The 20,512-nt window shown below is 42.8% G+C and overlaps 1 protein-coding gene across 2 annotated transcripts in view; it reads right to left on the bottom strand.

The window, feature by feature from the left end:
* Window positions 1-17,419, bottom strand: part of kcmf1 (potassium channel modulatory factor 1) — a 144,328-nt gene extending 126,909 nt beyond the window's left edge. The window contains exon 1 of one of the 2 annotated variants that reach the window (XM_067983367.1): window positions 17,320-17,419. In XM_067983367.1, coding sequence (XP_067839468.1) covers window positions 17,320-17,335 — 16 coding nt within the window. In that variant the 5' untranslated portion in view covers window positions 17,336-17,419. Of the gene's footprint in view, window positions 1-16,499; window positions 16,618-17,319 lie in introns of those variants that run through there. The other variant, XM_067983366.1, reaches the window with a different exon arrangement.
* Window positions 17,420-20,512: the final 3,093 nt, after the last annotated feature.

Raw genomic sequence — 20,512 nt, 5'->3', positions numbered from 1 at the left:
CAGATCATTTCACATTGCCTATTTTAAATGTTCCTTTCTTACAAGAGTGACCTTCATGTACTGTTTTCTCTCCCTTACACATTTTAGTTGTAACTCATCCCAGTGAGTCCAAATTGTAATTAAAGTGCAAACATGAGGGACTGGCTCCCCACTTTTACATTGGCAACTTTAACCCAACCATAAATATGTCATTATGGGTCTACAATACTGTCAGTTACAGGTAGACCAGGTTGCTTATAGAAGAGTGCTTGCTGTTTGGCTGCACATCTATAATGTAAAAGCATCTTCAATAAGCTGCTCCACTGGAAAATTCTTCGATCAACATCCAAAGTATGAAAATGCAGCAGCAGTCTTGTTTTGCACCCATTCAGCATTGAATTTTGCCAGATCTAACTCCTGATCAGCATCCAGAACTGGAACAGGTGGCGCAGGACGTTTGTGGGGGCACTCACTGATAGGTCTCATCGCAGACAAACATGAGCAATGCTGACCTGGGTGTGAAATGATTGCTCTGCCACCCTTACCTTTTCTTTAAAGAGCAAATGTTAGGATAGAAGTAAAATGAATGCATACACTACCTCCGTGCTGTTGGGCTTCCTTCCCCTACCAGTTTAGTTAGCATATTTGCAATTTACAGGCTCCCAGTAGAGTCCTATATGCAGTGAAGTGAAAGTGCTGAGATAACATAAAACAAGTAGACCCTCTCACAGCATGCCCATTCCGCTGTATTGTGATGATACTCGTTTAATATTCTCTAGTTATGTGTTATCCTATCCCAGTTTACTTTATGCTTTTTTGTCACTTATGCTAAGGATGGATAAGTACCAATTCCAACAACTTTAAACTAGCATTCCTTGACTGTAAAAACATTCACAGAAGTTTGAGTTGTCAAGTATTCAACTAGTCTATATCAGAATGTTTGTGTTGGTACTGCTTTCTGTCTGTCATTTAGCTGATTTTTTGTAGAGGGGTGGGGGAAAACGGCCTCTGCCAATATAGTAAGCAGGTAGGTCCAGTGAGTCCTCGCTATCTATAGGCCTAGTATGTTTGTTTATGTAAACGAGTTTTATTACGCCTGTAAAATAACAAGAGAGAACAATGTGCACTACACCACTGGATGTAATCCATCTCCATCTATTTGAAAATGCTGCAGGAAATTAAATAGCTACAACCTTCAGCCAACAAAGAAGCATTGTTGCTTTCAAAAGTAAAAGTTTATATATGCTGAAACAGATTTGCAGATCTAGTCGTACTGCTGAGACACTTGTCTTTGCCAGTGAAGTTTTGCACCCAAGTTATGTGGCAACATATGGTGAACAGCTAGGCACCACTACCACAGTTATAGTTTGCAGCAATCAGTACTTTGAAATTTCATGGTTCACATGTTCAATTTCAGAATTGAGATCATAGTGAATATAGCTACACCTACAAGACTCATGGATTATACTTGAATCTCAAGATAATCTTATCCTGGCCAGTCTCCACAATATTAAAATGACACTATATTCTTCCTACCTGAAACACACTGATGGCTTTCTTTTGAATGGAAAATGTAGCCGCAAATGGAGTCAGGACCTGGATCAGGCCTGAACAGCAGCTAGGACTCCCTCTCCTAATCACTATCCAGCAACTCCTCTTTTTCTCTGGAAACATGGGGACATTGGGTGGAGACAGGATCTTGCTCAGATATGATGTTTCCTGTGGTTGAATAGCCTACACTCATTCAATGTCTACACTTGCACATGAAGAAAGGGCATTTGGGCAAAGTACAGAAGGTATCCCAGCAAGAGATCAACACCACCAGAAGAGGACAGGATAGAAATAAATGGACGAGGAAAATAGAAATGTAATACCAATGATCCATCATGCCCCTCTATCTATCAATGACAAGTAATTCACTGCTCATAATGTGTTTATCAATCCTTCTAGACTTGCCACAATGGCTACACAAACACATTGATCAGATAAACCAAAGCTTGAACAGGAGAATATCCAGAATATTGAAAAGGGCCAGAATTTGATATATTCAACAGAATCATTTAAATTAAAGCATGTAATCAGACCAGTAGCACCTTCCCTAGGCATCTGGTAAGTTGAAAGGTTATTTTTAAAGTTTGATATTTGGGAGTACAATAAGACTTCAGTTCATTAGAACTTAATATATCTGCATGATGACAGCATTTGGACAACCAAATGGTTAGTTTTGTACGTACAAGGCTTACATCTGTTTACAATGAAACGTTGAACATTAGCATTTTGAAGACTTACAAGCAGGCCAGAATTTGCTGGCAAAATAACGGCATGTTTAATGCGCACACCGTTATTAGTGTGTAAGTAACCCAGCAACTTGAGGGGAAGAGTTACCCCGTGAGTTGCGAATTGTCACAAATTGCTGGACGATCTGCGCCACTCCGCTGTTAGCCTCACGAAAACAGGAGCTCAACATCAACCTCCGTGAGTTTCAAGAAATTGTTGCATTTGCGCTATTAAAACAAAGTGAACTCACCACAGAAAATTAGGTTTGATACTTAATGATGTAAGGACCCTTTTAATGATGAGCTTGATGTTCCTCCAGTGCCACTCAAGCTCTCCAGCCCAGAAAGGGAACAACTGAAATTGTGGAGTCTCATTCCTGCAGGTAGTAAATTGTTCTTAGGAGGTTTTAAAAATGTTACATTTTTAAAACTTTTCTTATTTTTCCTTTGTCTCTCTTTTCTCTCTCAATCCATTTTTCTTTCCGTCTCTATTTCCCTTTCTGTACCTAATTTGACTCTAGTTCACCCTATTTTCTTCTCAGTCATTCCTGTTTCTTTATCTTTAAATCTCATTGGTTAAGGAGATAGACTGTTGGTCCCATTAGCTTGCACTTCCATCAATTTGTGGCGCAAAAACTTTGAGCTGAAGGGTGAGGAAAAGAAATCTAACAAACGGGGCACGCTCCAGCAAATTCTGAGCCATTATATAGTAAGATACATGTACCCGGATTCCTCTAGAATCAATTATATTGATTTTAAAATACCCAAAATGTCTTACTCCACCAATGTCCAGGTGCTACCCTACCAGATAAGCACTCCATTAACTAAAAAAACTTTACAAACATTTACAATTTGAGGTAAGTAAACCCATCCAGTAATTGTTAGTGTGCTGGCTTGTGTAAGATAGCATGACTCCATCATTGATGGTCAATAGAGCTCGTACATGTCCTCTTGGATATTTGGTGATCTTTATGCTTACTATAGTATCGTTTGTGTCAGAAAATCTGAGTGAGTGAGGCTCAATATAAGTGGAACTAGTATGGTACTTGCCTGTAGGTTGCGTGCTTAAAAATGTTAATGTCGTGCCTTGCACATATCTAGGTGTGATTTTAAGATTGTTATCTGACCTCAGGGTTCAGATGACTACTACAAACCATTCAAGCTTCACTCTCAGTACATGATACAATCTAACCCCTTGCCACCCCAATTACTAGTTTGTAATCACTGAGACCCACTTTTTGAAATTGAATTGTTTTGCGGGTGATTACAGCTTTAACATTTGCACATTCTACGTTGTTATACAGTGCAATATTCACAGTACTTCCTAATCACATTTGCATTGATATTTCCCTCAAAATGCACATTTAAAACTGATGGATAGAATTTTCATGCAAGTCATTTGACTAACTAGAGAGTGTGTGATTTCATTTTTTTCCCTGACTGGGAAGACTGAGAAAGCATCACCTCTCACCTTTTTTTAAAAAGAGAATGAATTAGACAAATGACGTGCAAAATAGAAAATTACTATACTATTAGAAAAAAGTCGTATGAACATAGGAACAGGAGTAGGCCATTCAGCCCCTCGAACCTGTTCCGCCATTCAATGAGATCATGGCTGATCTGTACCTTATCTCCATCCACCTGCCTTGGTTCTGTATCCCTTAATACCCTTGCCTAACAAAAGTCTATCAATCTCAGTTTTGAAATTTTCAATTGACCCAGCCTCAACAGCTTTTTAAGTGAGTGTTCCAGATTTCCACTACCATTTGTGTAAAGAAGTGCTTCCTGATATCACCTTTGAACTACCTAAGCTCTAAGTTTAAGGTTATGCCTCCTTATTCTGGAACTCCCCCACCAGAGGAAATAGTTTCTCTCTATCTACCCCATCAAATCCTTTAATCATCTTAAACACCTCAATTAGATCACCCCTTGATCCTCTATACTCAAGGGAATAAAAGCATTGTCTATGCAACCTGTCCTCATAATTTAACCCTTTTAGTGGTGAATCTGCACTGCACCCCCCTACCCCAAGGCCAATATATCCTTACTGAGGTGCAGTACCCAGAATTGACACAGTACTCCAGATAGGGTCTAACCAGAGCCCTATACAACTGTAGCATAACTTCTACCCCTTTGTATTCCAGCCCCCATGAGATAAAGGCTAACGGTCCATTAGCCTTTTTAATTATTTTGTACCTGTCCACTAGTTTTTAGTGATTTCTGTACATGAACCCCTAAATGTCTCTGCTCCTCCATAGTTCCTAGCTTCTCACCATTTAGAAACTGCACCGATCTATCTTTGGGGTCCAAAGAGGATGACCTCATCTACCACAGTTTTGACAACTCACTTAATCATCAATGTCCCTTTGCAACTTTCTGCTCCCATCTACGCTATTTAGCGTCTACCACTATAGCTCTTCCACAGCCCAGCCCCGTGTTATGCTCTTCCTGCTCTATGTGGGAAATCAGGGACCCTTCCGGTGTCCCTGACGACCATGTGTGCGGGAAATGTATCCAGCTGCAGCTACTGACAAACCGCATTGCGGCACTGGAGCTGCGGATGGATTCATTAAGGAGCATTCGCGATGCTGAGAACGTCGTGGATAGCACATTTAGTGAGATGGTCACACCGCAGGTAAAGGTTGTACAGGCAGGAAGTAATTGGGTGACCACCAGGCAGAGTAAGAGGAGCAGGCAGGCAGTGCAGGGGTCCCCCTGAGGCCGTCCCCCTCTCAAACAAATATACCGCTTTGGATATTGTTGAGGGGGATGACTTATCAGGGGAAGGCAGCAGCAGCCAACTTCCTGGCACCAGGGGTAGCTCTGCTGCACAGGCTGGGAGGAAAAAGAGTGGAAGAGTTATAGTGGTGGGGGATTCTATCGTAAGGGGAACAGACAGGCGTTTCTGTGGCCGTAAACGTGACTCCAGGATGGTTTGTTGCCTCCCTGGTGCCAGGGTCATGGATGTCACTGAGCGGCTACAGGGCATTCTCAAGGGGGAGGGTGAGCAGGCAGAGGTCGTGGTCCACATTGGGACCAACGACATAGGTAGGAAGGGAGATGAGGTCCTGCATCAAGAATTTAGGGAGCTAGGTAGCAGATTAAAGAGCAGGACCTCAAAGGTTGTAATCTCTGGATTACTCCCAGTGCCACGGGCTAGTGAGTATAGAAATAGGAGGATAGAACAGATGAATGCGTGGCTAAAGAGTTGGTGCAGGAGGGAGGGTTTCAGTTTCCTGGATCACTGGGCCTGCTTCTGGGGAAGGTGGGACTTGTACAAGTCGGACGGGTTGCACCTGAACCAGAGCGGGACAAATATCCTTGCGGGGAGGTTTGCTAGCACTGTTGGGGGGGGGGTTTAAACTAACTTGGCAGGGGGATGGGATACAGAGTGGAGCTACAATAGGGGGTGATGTGCAGCCAAATATAGAGAAAAAAAACAAGTCAGCTTGGAAGACAGGGCAAATATGTGAGGGCAAGGCTGGATGGCATCTATTTTAATGCAAGGAGTCTTGCGAATAAGGTGGATGAACTGAAGGTGTTGATAAACACATGGGAGTATGATATTGTTGCTGTCACAGAGACATGGTTGAGGGAGGGGCAAGACTGGCAGCTCAATATTCCGGGGTACAGAATCTTCAGGTGAGACAGAGGGGGAGGTATAAGAGGGGGGGGTCGCAATATTAATTAAAGAATCAATTACTGCCATAAGGAGGGATGATATATTAGCAGGTTCCTCTAATGAGGCCATATGGGTGGAGCTTAAAAACAAAAAGGGGGCAAGCACTTTGATGGGAGTGTACTATAGGCCCCCAAACAGTCAGGGGGAGATAGAGGAACAGATATGTAGGCAAATCTCAGAAAATTGTGCAAATAATAGGGTAATAATAGTGGGGGATTTCAACTTCCCCAATATTAACTGGGATACTCAGAGTGTAAAAGGCTTAGAGGGTACAAAATTCTTAACGTGCATCCAGGAGAGCTTTTTGAGCCAGCATGTAGAAAGTCCTACAAGAGAGGGGGCGGTACTGGACCTAATTCTAGGGAATGTGGCCAGCCAAGTGGAAGAAGTGCTAGTAGGTGAGCACTTTGGTGACAGTGACCATAATTTGGTGAGATTTAAGGTGGTCATGGAAAAGGACAGGGAGGGGCCGGAAATAAAGGTTCTAAATTGGGGGAAGGCCGATTTGAATAGGATATGGCAGGATCTGGCCAAAATGGACTGGGATCAGCAGCTTGTAGGAAAATCCGCATCGGAGCAATGGGAGTCTTTCAGAAGGGAGATTGAGACCATACAATGGCAACATGTTCCCGTAAAGGTCAAGGGTGGTTCCAAGAACTCCAGGGAACCTTGGATGTCAGGGGATATACGAGAATGGATTAGGAAAAAAAGGAGGGCTTTTGGCAGATACAAAAGGCTAAAGACGGAGGAAGCCCTCGAGGAGTACAAAAAGTGCAGGGGGATACTTAAAAAAGAAATTAGGAGATCAAGGAGGGGCCATGAAATAACACTGGCGAGCAAAATAAAGGAAAATCCTAAGATGTTTTATAAGTATATTAAGGGTAAGAGGATGACTAGGGAAAAAATAGGGCCCATTAGGGACAAAAATGGCAATCTGTGTGTGGAGCCGGCAGATGTAGGAGGGGTTCTAAATGAATTTTTTGCATCTGTTTTCACTATGGAGAAGGACGATGTAGACATAGAAATACGGCAGGGGGACTGTGATATACTCGAACATATTAACATCGAGCGGGAGGAGGTATTGGCGGTTTTAGCAGGCCTAAAAATGGATAAATCCCCAGGCCCGGACGAAATGTATCCCAGGCTACTGTGTGAGGCAAAGGAGGAGATTGCGGGGGCTCTGACACATATATTCAGAACCTCTCTGGCCACAGGGGATGTGCCAGAGGACTGGAGAACCGCTAATGTAGTACCATTATTTAAGAAGGGGAGTAGGGAAAAACCGGGGAACTACAGGCCAGTGAGCCTAACATCAGTGGTAGGAAAATTATTGGAAAAAATTCTGAAGGACAAAATTAGTCTCCACTTGGAGAAGCAAGGATTAATCAGGGATAGTCAACATGGCCTTTATCAAGGGAAGATCATGTCTGACTAATTTGATTGAATTTTTTGAGGGGGTGACTAGGCGTGTGGATGAGGGTAACGCAGTGGATGTGGTATACATGGATTTCAGTAAGGCCTTCGATAAAGTCCCCCACAGGAGACTGGTCAAGAAGGTACGAGCCCATGGAATCCAGGGTGCCTTGGCACTTTGGATACAAAACTGGCTTAGTGGCAGAAGGCAGAGGGTGATGGTCGAAGGTTGTTTTTGTGACTGGAAGCCTGTGGCCAGTGGGGTACCACAGGGATCGGTGCTGGGTCCCTTGCTGTTTGTGGTCTACATTAATGACTTGGATATGAATGTAAAATGTATGATCAGTAAGTTCGCTGATGATACAAAAATTGGTAGGGTGGTAAATAGCGAGGAGGATAGCCTCAGTCTGCAGGACGATATAGATGGGTTGGTCAGATGGGCGGAACAGTGGCAAATGGAATTTAACCCGGAAAAGTGCAAGGTGATGCACTTTGGAGGGACTAACAAGGCAAGGGAATACACAATGAATGGGAGGACCCTAGGCAAGACAGAGGGTCAGAGGGATCTTGGTGTGCAAGTTCACAGATCCCTGAAGGCGGCGGAACAGGTAGATAAGGTGGTAAAGAAGGCATATGGGATACTTGCCTTTATTAGCCGAGGCATAGAATACAAGAGCAAGGAGGTTATGATGGAGCTGTATAAAACACTGGTTAGGCCACAGCTGGAGTACTGTGTGCAGTTCTGGTCGCCACACTACAGGAAGGATGTGATCGCTTTGGAGAGGGTGCAGAGGAGATTCACCAGGATGTTACCAGGGCTGGAGCGCTTCAGCTATGAAGAGAGACTGGGAAGATTGGGTTTGTTTTCCTTGGAGCAGAGGAGGCTGAGGGGGGACATGATTGAGGTGTACAAAATTATGAGGGGCACAGATAGGATGGATACTAAGGAGCTTTTTCCCTTCGTTGAGGGTTCTATAACAAGGGGACATAGATTCAAGGTAAAAGGCGGGAGGTTTAGAGGGGATTTGAGAAAGAACTTTTTCACCCAGAGGGTGGTTGGAGTCTGGAACTCACTGCCTGAAAGGGTTGTGGAGGCAGGAACCCTCACAACATTCAAGAAGCATTTGGATGAGCACTTGAAATGCCATAGCATACAAGGCTACGGACCAAATGCTGGAATATGGGATTAGAGTAGACAGGGCTTGATGGCCGGCGCGGACACGATGGGCCGAAGGGCCTCTATCCGTGCTGTATAACTCTATAATAACAGTCTCTCTATAATTTACTGTGCCATCTAATTTAGTATGATGTACGTGTTGCTTTAAAGCGGTAGAATTTATTTTCTGAATCAATTACTTTTCAGAACAAAGAGTACAGTTTCTAGAGGATAAAATTAGCAGCTTATTACAAACCAATTGAAGAACTTCCCCATCTACACAAATTGACAATTATTCAAGTGGTAAATCCCAACATTTTGGTCAAAGTGCAGGAAAATGTTGCTATCTTTCACACTATGATATCATTGTGTTCACTCGCAACCCAACTCCCCAAGCTACACCCATGTTTAAACATTCAGAAAATCATCATCAGTAACAGATACAGTGAGAAATGGTCCGTAATAAAAAGCTGATTGTACGCAAAAAAATTCAAAGGTCTTGGAACAACATTTGGGAATGGGTGGTCATGGGAAATGCTACAATCTTTACATTTTAAAAAAAAGATAGAGGATAAAACAAGTAAGCTGTGATCTCATTTATATAGATAACGAAGAGATGCCTCAACCTGAGTGATTTTATAAGGGATGGGGAAACCAGAGAATGAAAACTGTTCATATATTTTAGGAAGGGTTTTAATTCTTCCTAGTTTGTTTTTTTTTAAATTTGGTTAAATGTGTTTGGGTTGAATTTATTTTCTGCAAATTAAAACATAAAAACATACAGCAAACATAATTATCCAGTCTATTTCAGTAAAGTTGATAAGTGCTTTTCATTTGCATCATTGACTTAGATCAAGTGTCCGCTTACCCGCCTGGCTAAGCTCACTCTAAATACGGTACAATGCAGATGTGGAAGGGCAATATCTATAAATTGTACTGCTTGATTTCCTCAATTCAAGTGAATGAAATATGAAACTTTTCACTAGCCCAGTGGACTGAAATTCTACTGATTCCACAATGTGTGCCGATCTGTATTAGAAAGTTATACAGAACCTCAGACGGGGCTAACGGAAGAAAACTTATTAAGCAAGTTTCTATTACTGAAGATTGCTTTAAAAAAATGATAATACAAGCACCTGTTCATGTGTTTGCAGATCAATTATAATTAACCTGTTTAAATGGAATTATAAATTATCTTGTACCATACTGGCTCAGATTTGATCCAGTTGGATTTTCATTACCCAGATCTAATTTTTTTTAAATATTTGGAGGTATAGACGTTCCTTTCTGCCATTTTCAGTAAGGATTAGGGCCGTTGCTTCACAAACCAAATGTACCCAATAAGGAATCAGAGCATGGTATGAACTTGAAATACTAATAACTTGCATTTATATAGCGCCTTTCACATAGTAAAACGTCCCAAGGAGCTTTATAGGCGAGTTATCAGACAAAATTTGACACAAGGAGATAATAGGACAGTAAGAGATTGGTTTTAAGAAGCATCTTAAAACCAGAGGCAGAGAGGTTTACGAAGGGAATTCGAGAGCTTAGGGCCTAGACAATTGAAGGCACAGCTGCCAATGGAGAGGCGAAGGAACTCAGGGATACAAAAGAGGCCAGAATTGGAGGAATGCAGAATTTTGGAGGGTTGTAGGGCTGGAGGTGGTTACAGAGATAGGGAGGGGCGAGGCCATGGAGAGATTTGAACATAAGGATGAGAATTTTAAATTTTAGGTGTTGATGGGACTGGGAGCCAATGTAGGTAAGCAAACACAGGGGTGATTGGCAAACAGTTGAGTTCCATTCGCAACCCCTCAGATAATGAAGCAGTCTGTGCCCGCATGCAGCAAAACCGGGACAAAATCCAGGCTTGGGCTGATAAGTGGCAAATAACATTTGTGCCAGACAAGTGCCAGGCAAAGACCATCTCCAACAAGAGTCTAACCACCTCCCCATGACATTCAATGGCATTACCATCACCAAATCCCCCACCATCAACATCCTGGGGGTCACCATTGACCAGAAACTTAACTGGACCAGCCACATAAATACTGTGGCTACAACAGCAGGTCAGAGGCTGGGTATTCTGTGGCAAGTGACTCACCTCCTGACTCCCCAAAGCCTTTCCACCATCTACAAGGCACAAGTCAGGAGTGTGATGGACTACTCTCCACTTGCCTGGATGAGTGCAGCTCCAACAACACTCAAGAAGGTCGACACCATCCAGGACAAAGCAGCCTGCTTGATTGGCACCCCATCCACGAACCTAAACATTCACTCCCTTCACCACTGGTGCACTGTGGCTGCAGTGTGTACCATCCACAGGATGCACTGCAGTAACTCGCCAAGGCTTCTTTGACAGCACCTCCCAAACCCGCAACCTCTACCACCTAGAAGGAAAAGAGCAGGCACATGGGAACAACGCCACCTGCCCGTTGCCCTCCAAGTCACACACCATCCCGACTTGGAAATATTTCTTCATTCCTTCATTGTCGCTGGGTCAAAATCCTGGAACTCCCGACCTAACAGCACTGTGGGAGAACCTTCACCACACGGATTGCAGCAATTCAAAAAGGCGGCTCACCACCACCTTCTCAGGGGCAATTAGGGTTGGGGCAATAAATGCTGGCCTTGCCAGCGATGCCGACATCTCATGAACAAATAAAAAAACAGGACTTGTGCGAGTCAGGATACCGACAGCAGAGCTTTGGATGAGCTGAAGTTTAGGGAGGGTGGAAGATGGGATGCCGGCCAAGAGAGCATTGGGACAGTCAAATCTGGAGGTAACAAAAATATGGATGAGCGTTTCAGCAGCAGATGGGTAGAGGCAGGGGCGGAGACTGGCAATATTACAGAGGTGGAAGTAGGTGGTCTTGACGATGGAGAGTATATGGGGTCAGAAGCTCAGCTCAGGGTCAAATAGGACACAGAGGTTGCGAACAGTTTGGTTCAGCCTCAGATAGTGGCCAGAGAGGGGAATGGAATCAGTGACTAGGGAATGGAGTTTGTGGCGAAGACAATGGCTTTGTTCTTTCCGCTATTTAATTGGAGGAAGTTTTTAACTCATCCAATACTGGATGTCAGGCAAGCAGCATGACAAATCAGATGCAGTGGAGGGGTCGAGAGGGGTTGTGGGAAGGTAGAGCTGGATGTCGTTAGCATACACGTGGAATCTGACCTTGTGTTTTTGGATGATGTTGTCAAGCGAGAAACATCTAGGCGTGTTCAAGTGTAACACAAAGCCTAGAACTAAAGGCGGGAATCAGCTAGATGTATGCAAGTGTAAGACAAAGCCTCGAACTGGCCAGACACGGCCCCTGATGGTGGTCGCTCTGGCTGCCTGCCTCTCTTCTGCGGTCTTGTCCGTACCTGGGTGGCCCGGGAGAAGGAGCATGCGGTGTCCGCCGGTACACTTGAGGCCTTCTGCAACCGGTGGGCACCGCAGGGACTGGAGGGCATATTGGACACGAATGGCAATATTGTTTAATTTGATAAATTTCCTTTGTTTATTTATAATTTTGTTTTCTATTAGTTGTGCCTCTCTAAAAGGGGGGCACTTTTGAGAGGTTTTTTGTTTGATGTCTCCTTATTGTTTAACTTAAAAAGAGTAGAACTGGCCACAGCTATCAAACTTCGTCTGTATGGGAGGCCCCCTGCAAATATTAGCAATGCTGAGGAACCCCTGCAAATATTAACACATGCCTGGGGGGCCTCCTGCAAATATTGAAACACTAATATCCGAAATACATGTGTCAAATATCCAAAAGGAAAATAGTGCTACAATTGCAGATATTTACTAGTATGTACAGAGAAAATTAATTTAGCACATTATTAATTACATTAAAAAATACATACATCTGATAACCTTGGGGAACTCCAGAAATCCCCTAGTGAAACTGGCCCCTCTCTGGGTCCAGTGATCCCAATTTGAAAACTTATAGTTCAGTGGTAGGAATCTCAGTGACTTAGGCAGATGACTTGTTCTCGTAACTGGTTTAACTTGTTCCATGTACATAAAAAAACCTACTACTCCATAAGCAGACCTAGAATGAAAATATGGACCCTGTTATAAATAGATTGGGCATTCATATTTATCAATATGCCATCTTGCCATCAGGTATTCTAACAAAAATATAAGAATCACTGCTCCTGTCTTCATTTGTAAAACAACCGTCACCTCATTTCTGTTTTATTCCATCGCAACCATGGACAATCGTAGGTACCAATTGGCTCCAGCCCAACGAGAATCCTATATTACAGCTGCACTTTGCGCTGGATTGTCAGTCTGTGACTGTGCCACCATCTTAAACGGAAATATGTCCGGTTTCATCAAAACAACTAATTTTCTCAAGCAGTTCGTAGTTACGGTCAAATAGCAGTAACGAACTTACTTGTGGATGGTAATGGAGAACTAAGGATAAATGACCAAAGAACTTAATATCCTTCAAAACCAGCCAACTTAACCTCAATTCTCCATTATTACTTAAATAGATAGTGTTTGAGCTCAATTTTTCCTTAATGATTGTGCCCTCCCCCAGAGTCCTTCTACAATTTTGCAAATTAAGTGGGATATTCCTCACCCTACATTCCCATAAAATATGAAGTACTCATTAAAAATTAGTATGTACCAATCAGACTGAATACAACTGGAACTAATGCTCATACAAACATAAATGGAGCCAACATTTTCTCGGTTCAAATCCCTCTCCGCAAAGAATATCCCCCCTAGAAAAATTGAACTATTGAAAGCTAGGGTTTTGATGGAGTTAAAATGCATGTCATACAAGTGATTTCACCAGCTACCAAAATCCCAAAATATTGACAAAAAGCTACGGACCAGATTTTGTTGTGAAAATAACGGTGAGGCTAACAACACTCACCATTAATTATGCACAAATTCATCAGCGACTTCTGACGAGCGCACATGCGCAGTTAAAGGCAAAAATCCGGAAGTTACTGTCCAGGATGCGCTGCCCCTCCATAAGCTGTGCGAAAATGGCATCTCACCGTCTGGTTCCCCATTCAAATGTATTGCACGGCATGAGGTTCCTGTACTGATACGGACTAAACTCGCCACAAAGAGTTAGGGCTTGTCCATTCCAGTCTAAGTACCCTTTTAACAGTGTGGTAAGTCTTAATTACTGCCGAACAACCTCTCTGGCACTGAAAATGAATAAATGTGGAGTCTCATTCCTTCAATTTTTAATTATTATTGGGAGATTTTTTTAAAATTTAAATTAAATTTTTTTTAAAACTTTTTCTTTGTCTCTTTTATCTCTCTCTCTCAATGCACTCTTTCTTCCTTCTTTATTTCGCTTTCTGTAGCTGATGTGACATTGAATTCACTAGTCTAACTTACACTTTCTAGTTCAGACTCCGTGATGCTTGTTAACAATTCTGCAATCTGATTGGTTATGGAGATACACAGTTGTTTGCACTGTTCACACAGGTCTCAGATGCCCTGTAGAGGGCGCTGCACAGTTTGGTTGACAGCAACTTGCTGCACAAAACACCATAGAAAGTCTATGGGCAAGTGCAAGTCTAACGAACAACTCACCGCTCACAGCAAAATCTGGCCCAATAATTCTGATTAGCTGCCACATTGTAATGTGCCTCACTACAGAAAATTGGTGTTTTTTAAATGACTATTTCCAGCAGAAAAAAAATCATGAACAGGATTAATAGCGTCCTGTAATGTAACAATTATCAGCATTATCTACAGTCCACCGAGATAGCCAAAAGAATCTCAAATGTTCAGAAATTGACCATGCAATTTAAAAATTTACATGCAGAGACATTTTCTATCATTAATGCAGTTAAGATATTGTCAGGTTACAAAATTATATGTGGTTAGCTATGACAGCGAAAAGTTATAACTTAATTTTCAGTATCAGGTTTCATGCAATAAACCCCCAGCAACAGTCCACACAATATCCATACACATACTAACAAAAGTACCAGATGAATAGATATATTAAAGAAATACAATTTCTTTGCCAAAACGATTTGCTTCTTTTTTTTAAAAAATGCACATTACATAAATTTCAGGGTCTTATCAAGATTATTTTACCAACATGATCCTTGCTTCCGACAAACAATAGACATTGTCACAGATCAAGCTCAACCATGTTAGAAACAAAGCACTGTAATTATAACGGAATCTCAGCATTGGGTCAACTATTAAAGACTTTTATGGACAGCGTCCAACGCCAAAGGAGGATTTTTCTCATGGCCATTCCCTTAAAGAAATTGAGTAGCCACATCTATAGATCTTTTACCTGATACGAGGAAATACAAATACCAAGAACGACTTGAAAAGTTTTGTCATTTTTTGCTAGAATAACGCAGATAACGGAGCGATACAATAGAAGTGTTGAAAATTATGAAAGGATGAGGCAGGATAGGTAGAAGCAGACTGTTTACAGTAGTTGAGGAGTCAAGAACGAGAGGTCTTAGCTACAAGATTAAATATAAGAGATTTAGAACAGAGTGCAAGAGAAACTTCTTCACAGAGAGTTGTGAGGATGTGGAGTTCACTTCCAGGATTAGTGGTTGAGGCAGAAACTATGCCAACATTCAAGATTAGATTGTATAGGTGGACGATGAGAACAGGGCAAATAAATGTGATTAGAATTATTTGCTCGCGGAGAGTAAACGCTAATGCGGACTGTTTGGGCCGAATGGCTTGTTTCTGTGTTGTAACGATATCTCAACAAATATATTAGCCAAATATGTAAAAGTTCAGTCAAGCCAATAAGTTAAATATCATAATTTAAGAAAAATGAAAGCATTTTACCACAAACAATAACACCAGTTTTAGCAAATTAGAGTACATTACTTTACTACTTTCATTAATATGGATATCACGTGATCTGTCACTGAGGGTTTATTGCATGGTACCTGATAGTAATAATTTTCTGCTGTTGTAAATAACCACATATAGTTTTGTAACCTGACAATATCCTAATTGTAATAATGATAAAAAAAATCTCTGCATGTAAATTTTTAGGCAACCACCTCCTTTCCCAGTCAAACGGATTTTACGTGAAAAATCCTCAAATTCCTGTTCACATCCCTCTATTTTCTTAGAGGGATAGTCAAATGTGGATTGCTTTTACATCAAAGCTGACAAAACATAGTATCATAGCATGTTACAGCACAGGAGACAGCCATTCGGCCCATCGTGCCGGCTCTTTGAAAGAGCTATCCAATTGGCCCCACGCCCCTGCTTTTTCTCCATAGCCCTCTACATTTTTTCCCTTCAAGTATTTAGCCAATTCCTTTTTGAAAGTTATTATTGAATGTACTTCCACCACCCTATCATGCAGTGTATTCCAGATCATAACAACGCTCTGCGTAAAAAAAGTTTCCTCATGTCGTCTCTGGTTCTTCTGCCAATGACAAATCTGCCTCCTCTGGTTATCGACCCTTCTGCCACCAGAAACAGTTTCTCCTCATTTACTCTATCAAAACCGATCATGATTTTGAACACCTCCATTAAATCTTCTCTTAACTGTCTCTGCTCTAAGGAGAGCAACCCCAGCTTCACCAGTCTCTCCACATAACTGAAATCCTTCATCCTTGGCACCATTCTAGTGTATCTCTTCTGCACGTCTACATAGATATATATCTAAATGTCACTGAAGTAATGGCAGTTAATACCCCTTACAAAAAAAAAATTAGTTTATCATAGCAGTTTATTCTCCCTGCCACAAACTCAGGGGGGGGGGAAATTCTGATGAAATGTGTTGCTGACTGACCTACTGGGTGTTTACAGCATTTGCTGCTTGTGTAATAAAACAAAAGTAGTTTTTAAGTTGCCTTACTACACAACACAGGGCTGCAAAATGCATCAAAACTTACATAACCCCAAGTACTGAAACCTTTATCACATCTTCGAATCCTACACAGGTTGGAAAGTTTTGCACTATTATACTTCCCCTAATGTTTAAATCCTGCACAGATGGGAAAAGTTCATCACAATTATACTCACCTAATGTGCACAGGTTGGAAAAGTTGGTCAAATGTGCAGAAATAACAAAATTTAAGTTTTTTTTCATAGTAGCTTTCTAAAAAGAAATGGATAAAGTGCCATCTCTATACTGTCCAACTGGCACTAAAACCCACATCTAACTAGGCTCCTGTAGCATTGGAGACTTGTGTTTTGACAAAGTTTAATGAGCTGTCGCCATGTCAGGCTCTTCATCGATTTAGTCACCGGTGACCACCAGCCCGGGAAAGGGGGACTTTACTTTATAATTAAAAATAATTATGACTGACTTTCAGGCTCCGCACTAATGGGGATCTAACACTACCCGACCTCGGTGCCCCAAGGCCTACAGAGCGGCAGCTCCCAAAGGCCCGGACGCAGCGCAGCCCCGTACGCTCAGCCTGCTTTCCTCCCCGGTGTGGAGCTGTCAACTCGGTCCGTGCCGGAGACTGGAGGCAGCGCTCGCCTCCCGGAGTAGGCCCGCAGCCTACCTCAGGCCGCAGCGAACGGCCGGCCACCTTGATGACAGTGCAATCATTCGGAGCCCAGGGAAGGAGGGACAAGGCCCGTGGGGGGCGGGCGTTGGGCGAGTACCCGGGCTCAGAGGGGGCTTCCCTGGACCGAAAAATCAAAACAGGACCCGCCCCGCCGCCACAGCAACCGGGGAGCGGCCTTCCCTTCCCCCAGGGCTCGACCGCGGCCTCGCTACCCGGGCGAGGCGGGTATGGCGACTCCCTCCCCACACACACACACACACACACACAGAGAGAGGCCGAGGGCAGCGGCCTACTCGCCGGGCCTCTCGCCTCAGTCTCTCACTCACCTTCATGTCGGGACATCCTACACGCACGGTAAAAGCGGCCCCGCGGGCTCCCACGCAACGTCTTAACACCGGGCTCCAACAACGACAACTACCGGGCCAAACGGTCATGAAGCTGGAAGTGGCGGCTGCTACTGTCTGCCGGGAGGGGAGGGGGGGGGTGGGGAGGAGGAGCGGCCACCCGCTCCTGTTGCTCAGCTCGTTCGCACGGTCGGTCGGTCGGATTTTTTTTTTCTGTCTCTCTCTCTCGTTCGCTCGCTCGCTCGCTCTCTTCACACTCTGTGCGCGCGGGGCGGGCGGCGGGCGGGCGGGCGGGCGCGCGAGCCGCGTGGACTGTGACTGACGTCGTCTCCTCAACGAGGACGCAAACGGACGCCGCTGCTCGAACCCGATGCCGCGCACGCATGCGCGTGTCCCGCGCTCTCCGTGACCTCCCGTTTCGCGCGCTGCATCATCGTACGCTGTACGCGAGCGCGCTCTGTCAAGCTTTATTGGTTGATGTGATACAATTTGACAACGTCACTATACAGCTGGTATAATAGGGACAGCACAGTGCTTGTTTTGCATTAGCCTAATATTCTTAGTTTAGTTTGGGGGGAAAAAAAATGGGTTGTTGGTCAAGATCAATGGATGTGTGGTGAGTGCATTGAGCTTTTAATGCCTGATTTTGTAGTTGCGATGTACATTAGGCAGTCTCAAGTTATGATCTGGAATATACTGCCCGAAAGGGTGGTGGTAGCAGATTCAATGGTAACTTTCAAAAGGGAATTGGATATATACTAGAAAAGGAAAAATTTGTAGGGGGTTTGGGAAAAAGCAGGGGAGTGGAACTAATTGGATTGCTCTTTTAAAGTGCTAGCAGAGGTATGATTGGCTGAATGGCCTTTTGTACTGTGATTCATAGCCTGATGCAAGGTATAGGTGAGCCCCTTTTTTTTAATCAAATTGGGCTAGGGTGGCAAATGTGATTAGTAAAACCAAAGTACTTATTATGACATGCAAGCTTTTAATCAGTTGGGACTGTAAGATATGCTAGAAACATTCTTGACAAAAGCAGTGACTAAGTATGCCATTGCAGTTTCAGTTTGCAATAAAGTTTATATTAATTAAATCAAACAAATTTTGCACTTAATATTCAGTAACAACTTCATCTTGCAGTAGGGAGAGTTCAGAGGTAGATAAGAATAATTTAAGGATTGTATTCATATTTATTTATCAGGGGCTATCCTTTTGGAGTTTGTCTCAGGTGATTTCTTTCCCTTGCCTCTTCAGTATGCACACTTTGTGGTGCTATTTGCAAATGCTATTAAACTGGCTTTATAGGCAAATCAAGTGGCACTGAGGGCTCAGAACCCCAATTAATGACATGTTTTCCCATTTAGTCCCATGATATTCATTCCTTGATTGGTGAATGGAGAGATCAATACTTTTTTAGGTTAATTGGCTAATCAATACCTATGTCCAGAAGTTATGCTTGACAGTTTGGAAATGGTTTTCCTCCTTACTATCTTAACAGTTATTGGTATCAGCCTTAGCTCAGTGATAGCACTCATTCCTGTGTCAGAAGGTTGTGGGTTCAAGCCACATGCTAGAGACTTGAGCATGTAATCTAGGCTGAGTGCTGTATTTTGAATGGGACAGTAAACTGAGGCCCTGTTTGCCCTTTCAGGTGGCTGTCAAAGATCCCATGGTACTTCTTGAAGACAAGCAGGGGAGTTCTTCCCAGTGTTCTGACCAACATTTATCTGTCAATCAACATCACTGAAAAAGATTATCTAGTTATGACTGTTCTTTGTGGAATGTTCCTGTATGCAATTTGGCTGCTATATTTCCTATATTACTTGTGAAATGTGTAGTCAGTATTGTAATTTGTTGGCTGTGAAGTGCTTTGAGACATACTGACGTTATGAAAGACACTATATAGATGAAAGTGATTTTATTTTCCATTGCATATTGCCTTTCTGAAAGTCTAACCCATCAAAGAAAGAACTTGCATTTATACAGCACCTTTCCCATTCTCAGAATGTCCCAGTGCTTCACAGCCAATGAATTACTTTTGAAGTGTAACTACTGTTGTAATGTAGGCAAGCAGAGCTGCTAATTTGTACCCAGCAAGGTCCTACAAACAGCAATGAGGTAAATAACCAGATAATTTGTTTAGTGATGTTGTTGGCCAGGACACCAAGTGAACTACCCTTCTCTTCAAATATTGCTGTGGGATATTTTACATCCACCTGGGAGGGCAGACAGGGCTTTGATTTAACATTGTCCAAAAGACTGCACCTCCAACACTGCATCACTTCTTCAATAGTGCACTGAAGTGTCAACCTAGATTATGTGCTCAAGCTTTTACAGTGAGGCTTAGAATCCTTGACCTTCTGACTGACTAGTGCCAACTTTGCATGGCTACATAGAATTACATAAGCCTATATCTGGCTTATGGGTGAGGGGAATAAAAAGCAATGGTGGGTGGAAGAAATCCTCAACCTAATGAGAGCAGAATTTTAATTGTAAAGGACTAGATAAGATGATAAAAGAGAAGTGACCTGAAGCTTGAGATGTGTATGGAAGAACAGTGGAGAAAACAGAACCAGACAGCAGAATACTGCACAGAAAATCAAAGAGCTACTTATCAAAAGGAAGAAAAATACAAGTTATGGTATTTTACAAACAAGGACCTATTTTATGTGATTTAAAGACACAAAAACTGACAGCTGAATATAGAGAACTTCAAGATCAGAAGAATAACCAAATATTACAGGTGAGCTGGTAGGACCATGAACATACAAAAAATTCATATGGAATACTTGCCACTCCTTAATCACTAGATCTAATGTCTCCTTCAGGGACCCCACTGTATCTCCGACTGTTGCTATGAATAAATCCATAGAAGCCTTTCACATTGCATTTTATATTCCTAGTAACCTTGATCTTATTGTTTATTTTGACTTTCCTGATCAGTTTCTTGGCCTCCCTCACTTTGGCTTGGATTTTTCCTGTAAAACACTCTAGTGGGAGATTTCTCAGGAGCCTCTTTGCCAGCTCTCCATGTGTCCCAACTGCTGCTTGGATTTCCCACTGCGTGACATGGTGTGCACTCTAACGTGGGAGCGTGCAAAATACATGGGCCCACACATGGGAGGGCGTATTCAAATGTTATAAAAATGACAGGAATACATCACAAGATGCAAGAAGT

Source organism: Heptranchias perlo, chromosome 4 (genome assembly GCF_035084215.1).
Source record: "Heptranchias perlo isolate sHepPer1 chromosome 4, sHepPer1.hap1, whole genome shotgun sequence".
Taxonomy (NCBI): Eukaryota; Metazoa; Chordata; class Chondrichthyes; order Hexanchiformes; family Hexanchidae; genus Heptranchias; species Heptranchias perlo.
The sequence above is the reverse complement of the archived record's forward strand: the minus strand, read 5'-3'. Positions and strand labels throughout refer to the sequence as shown.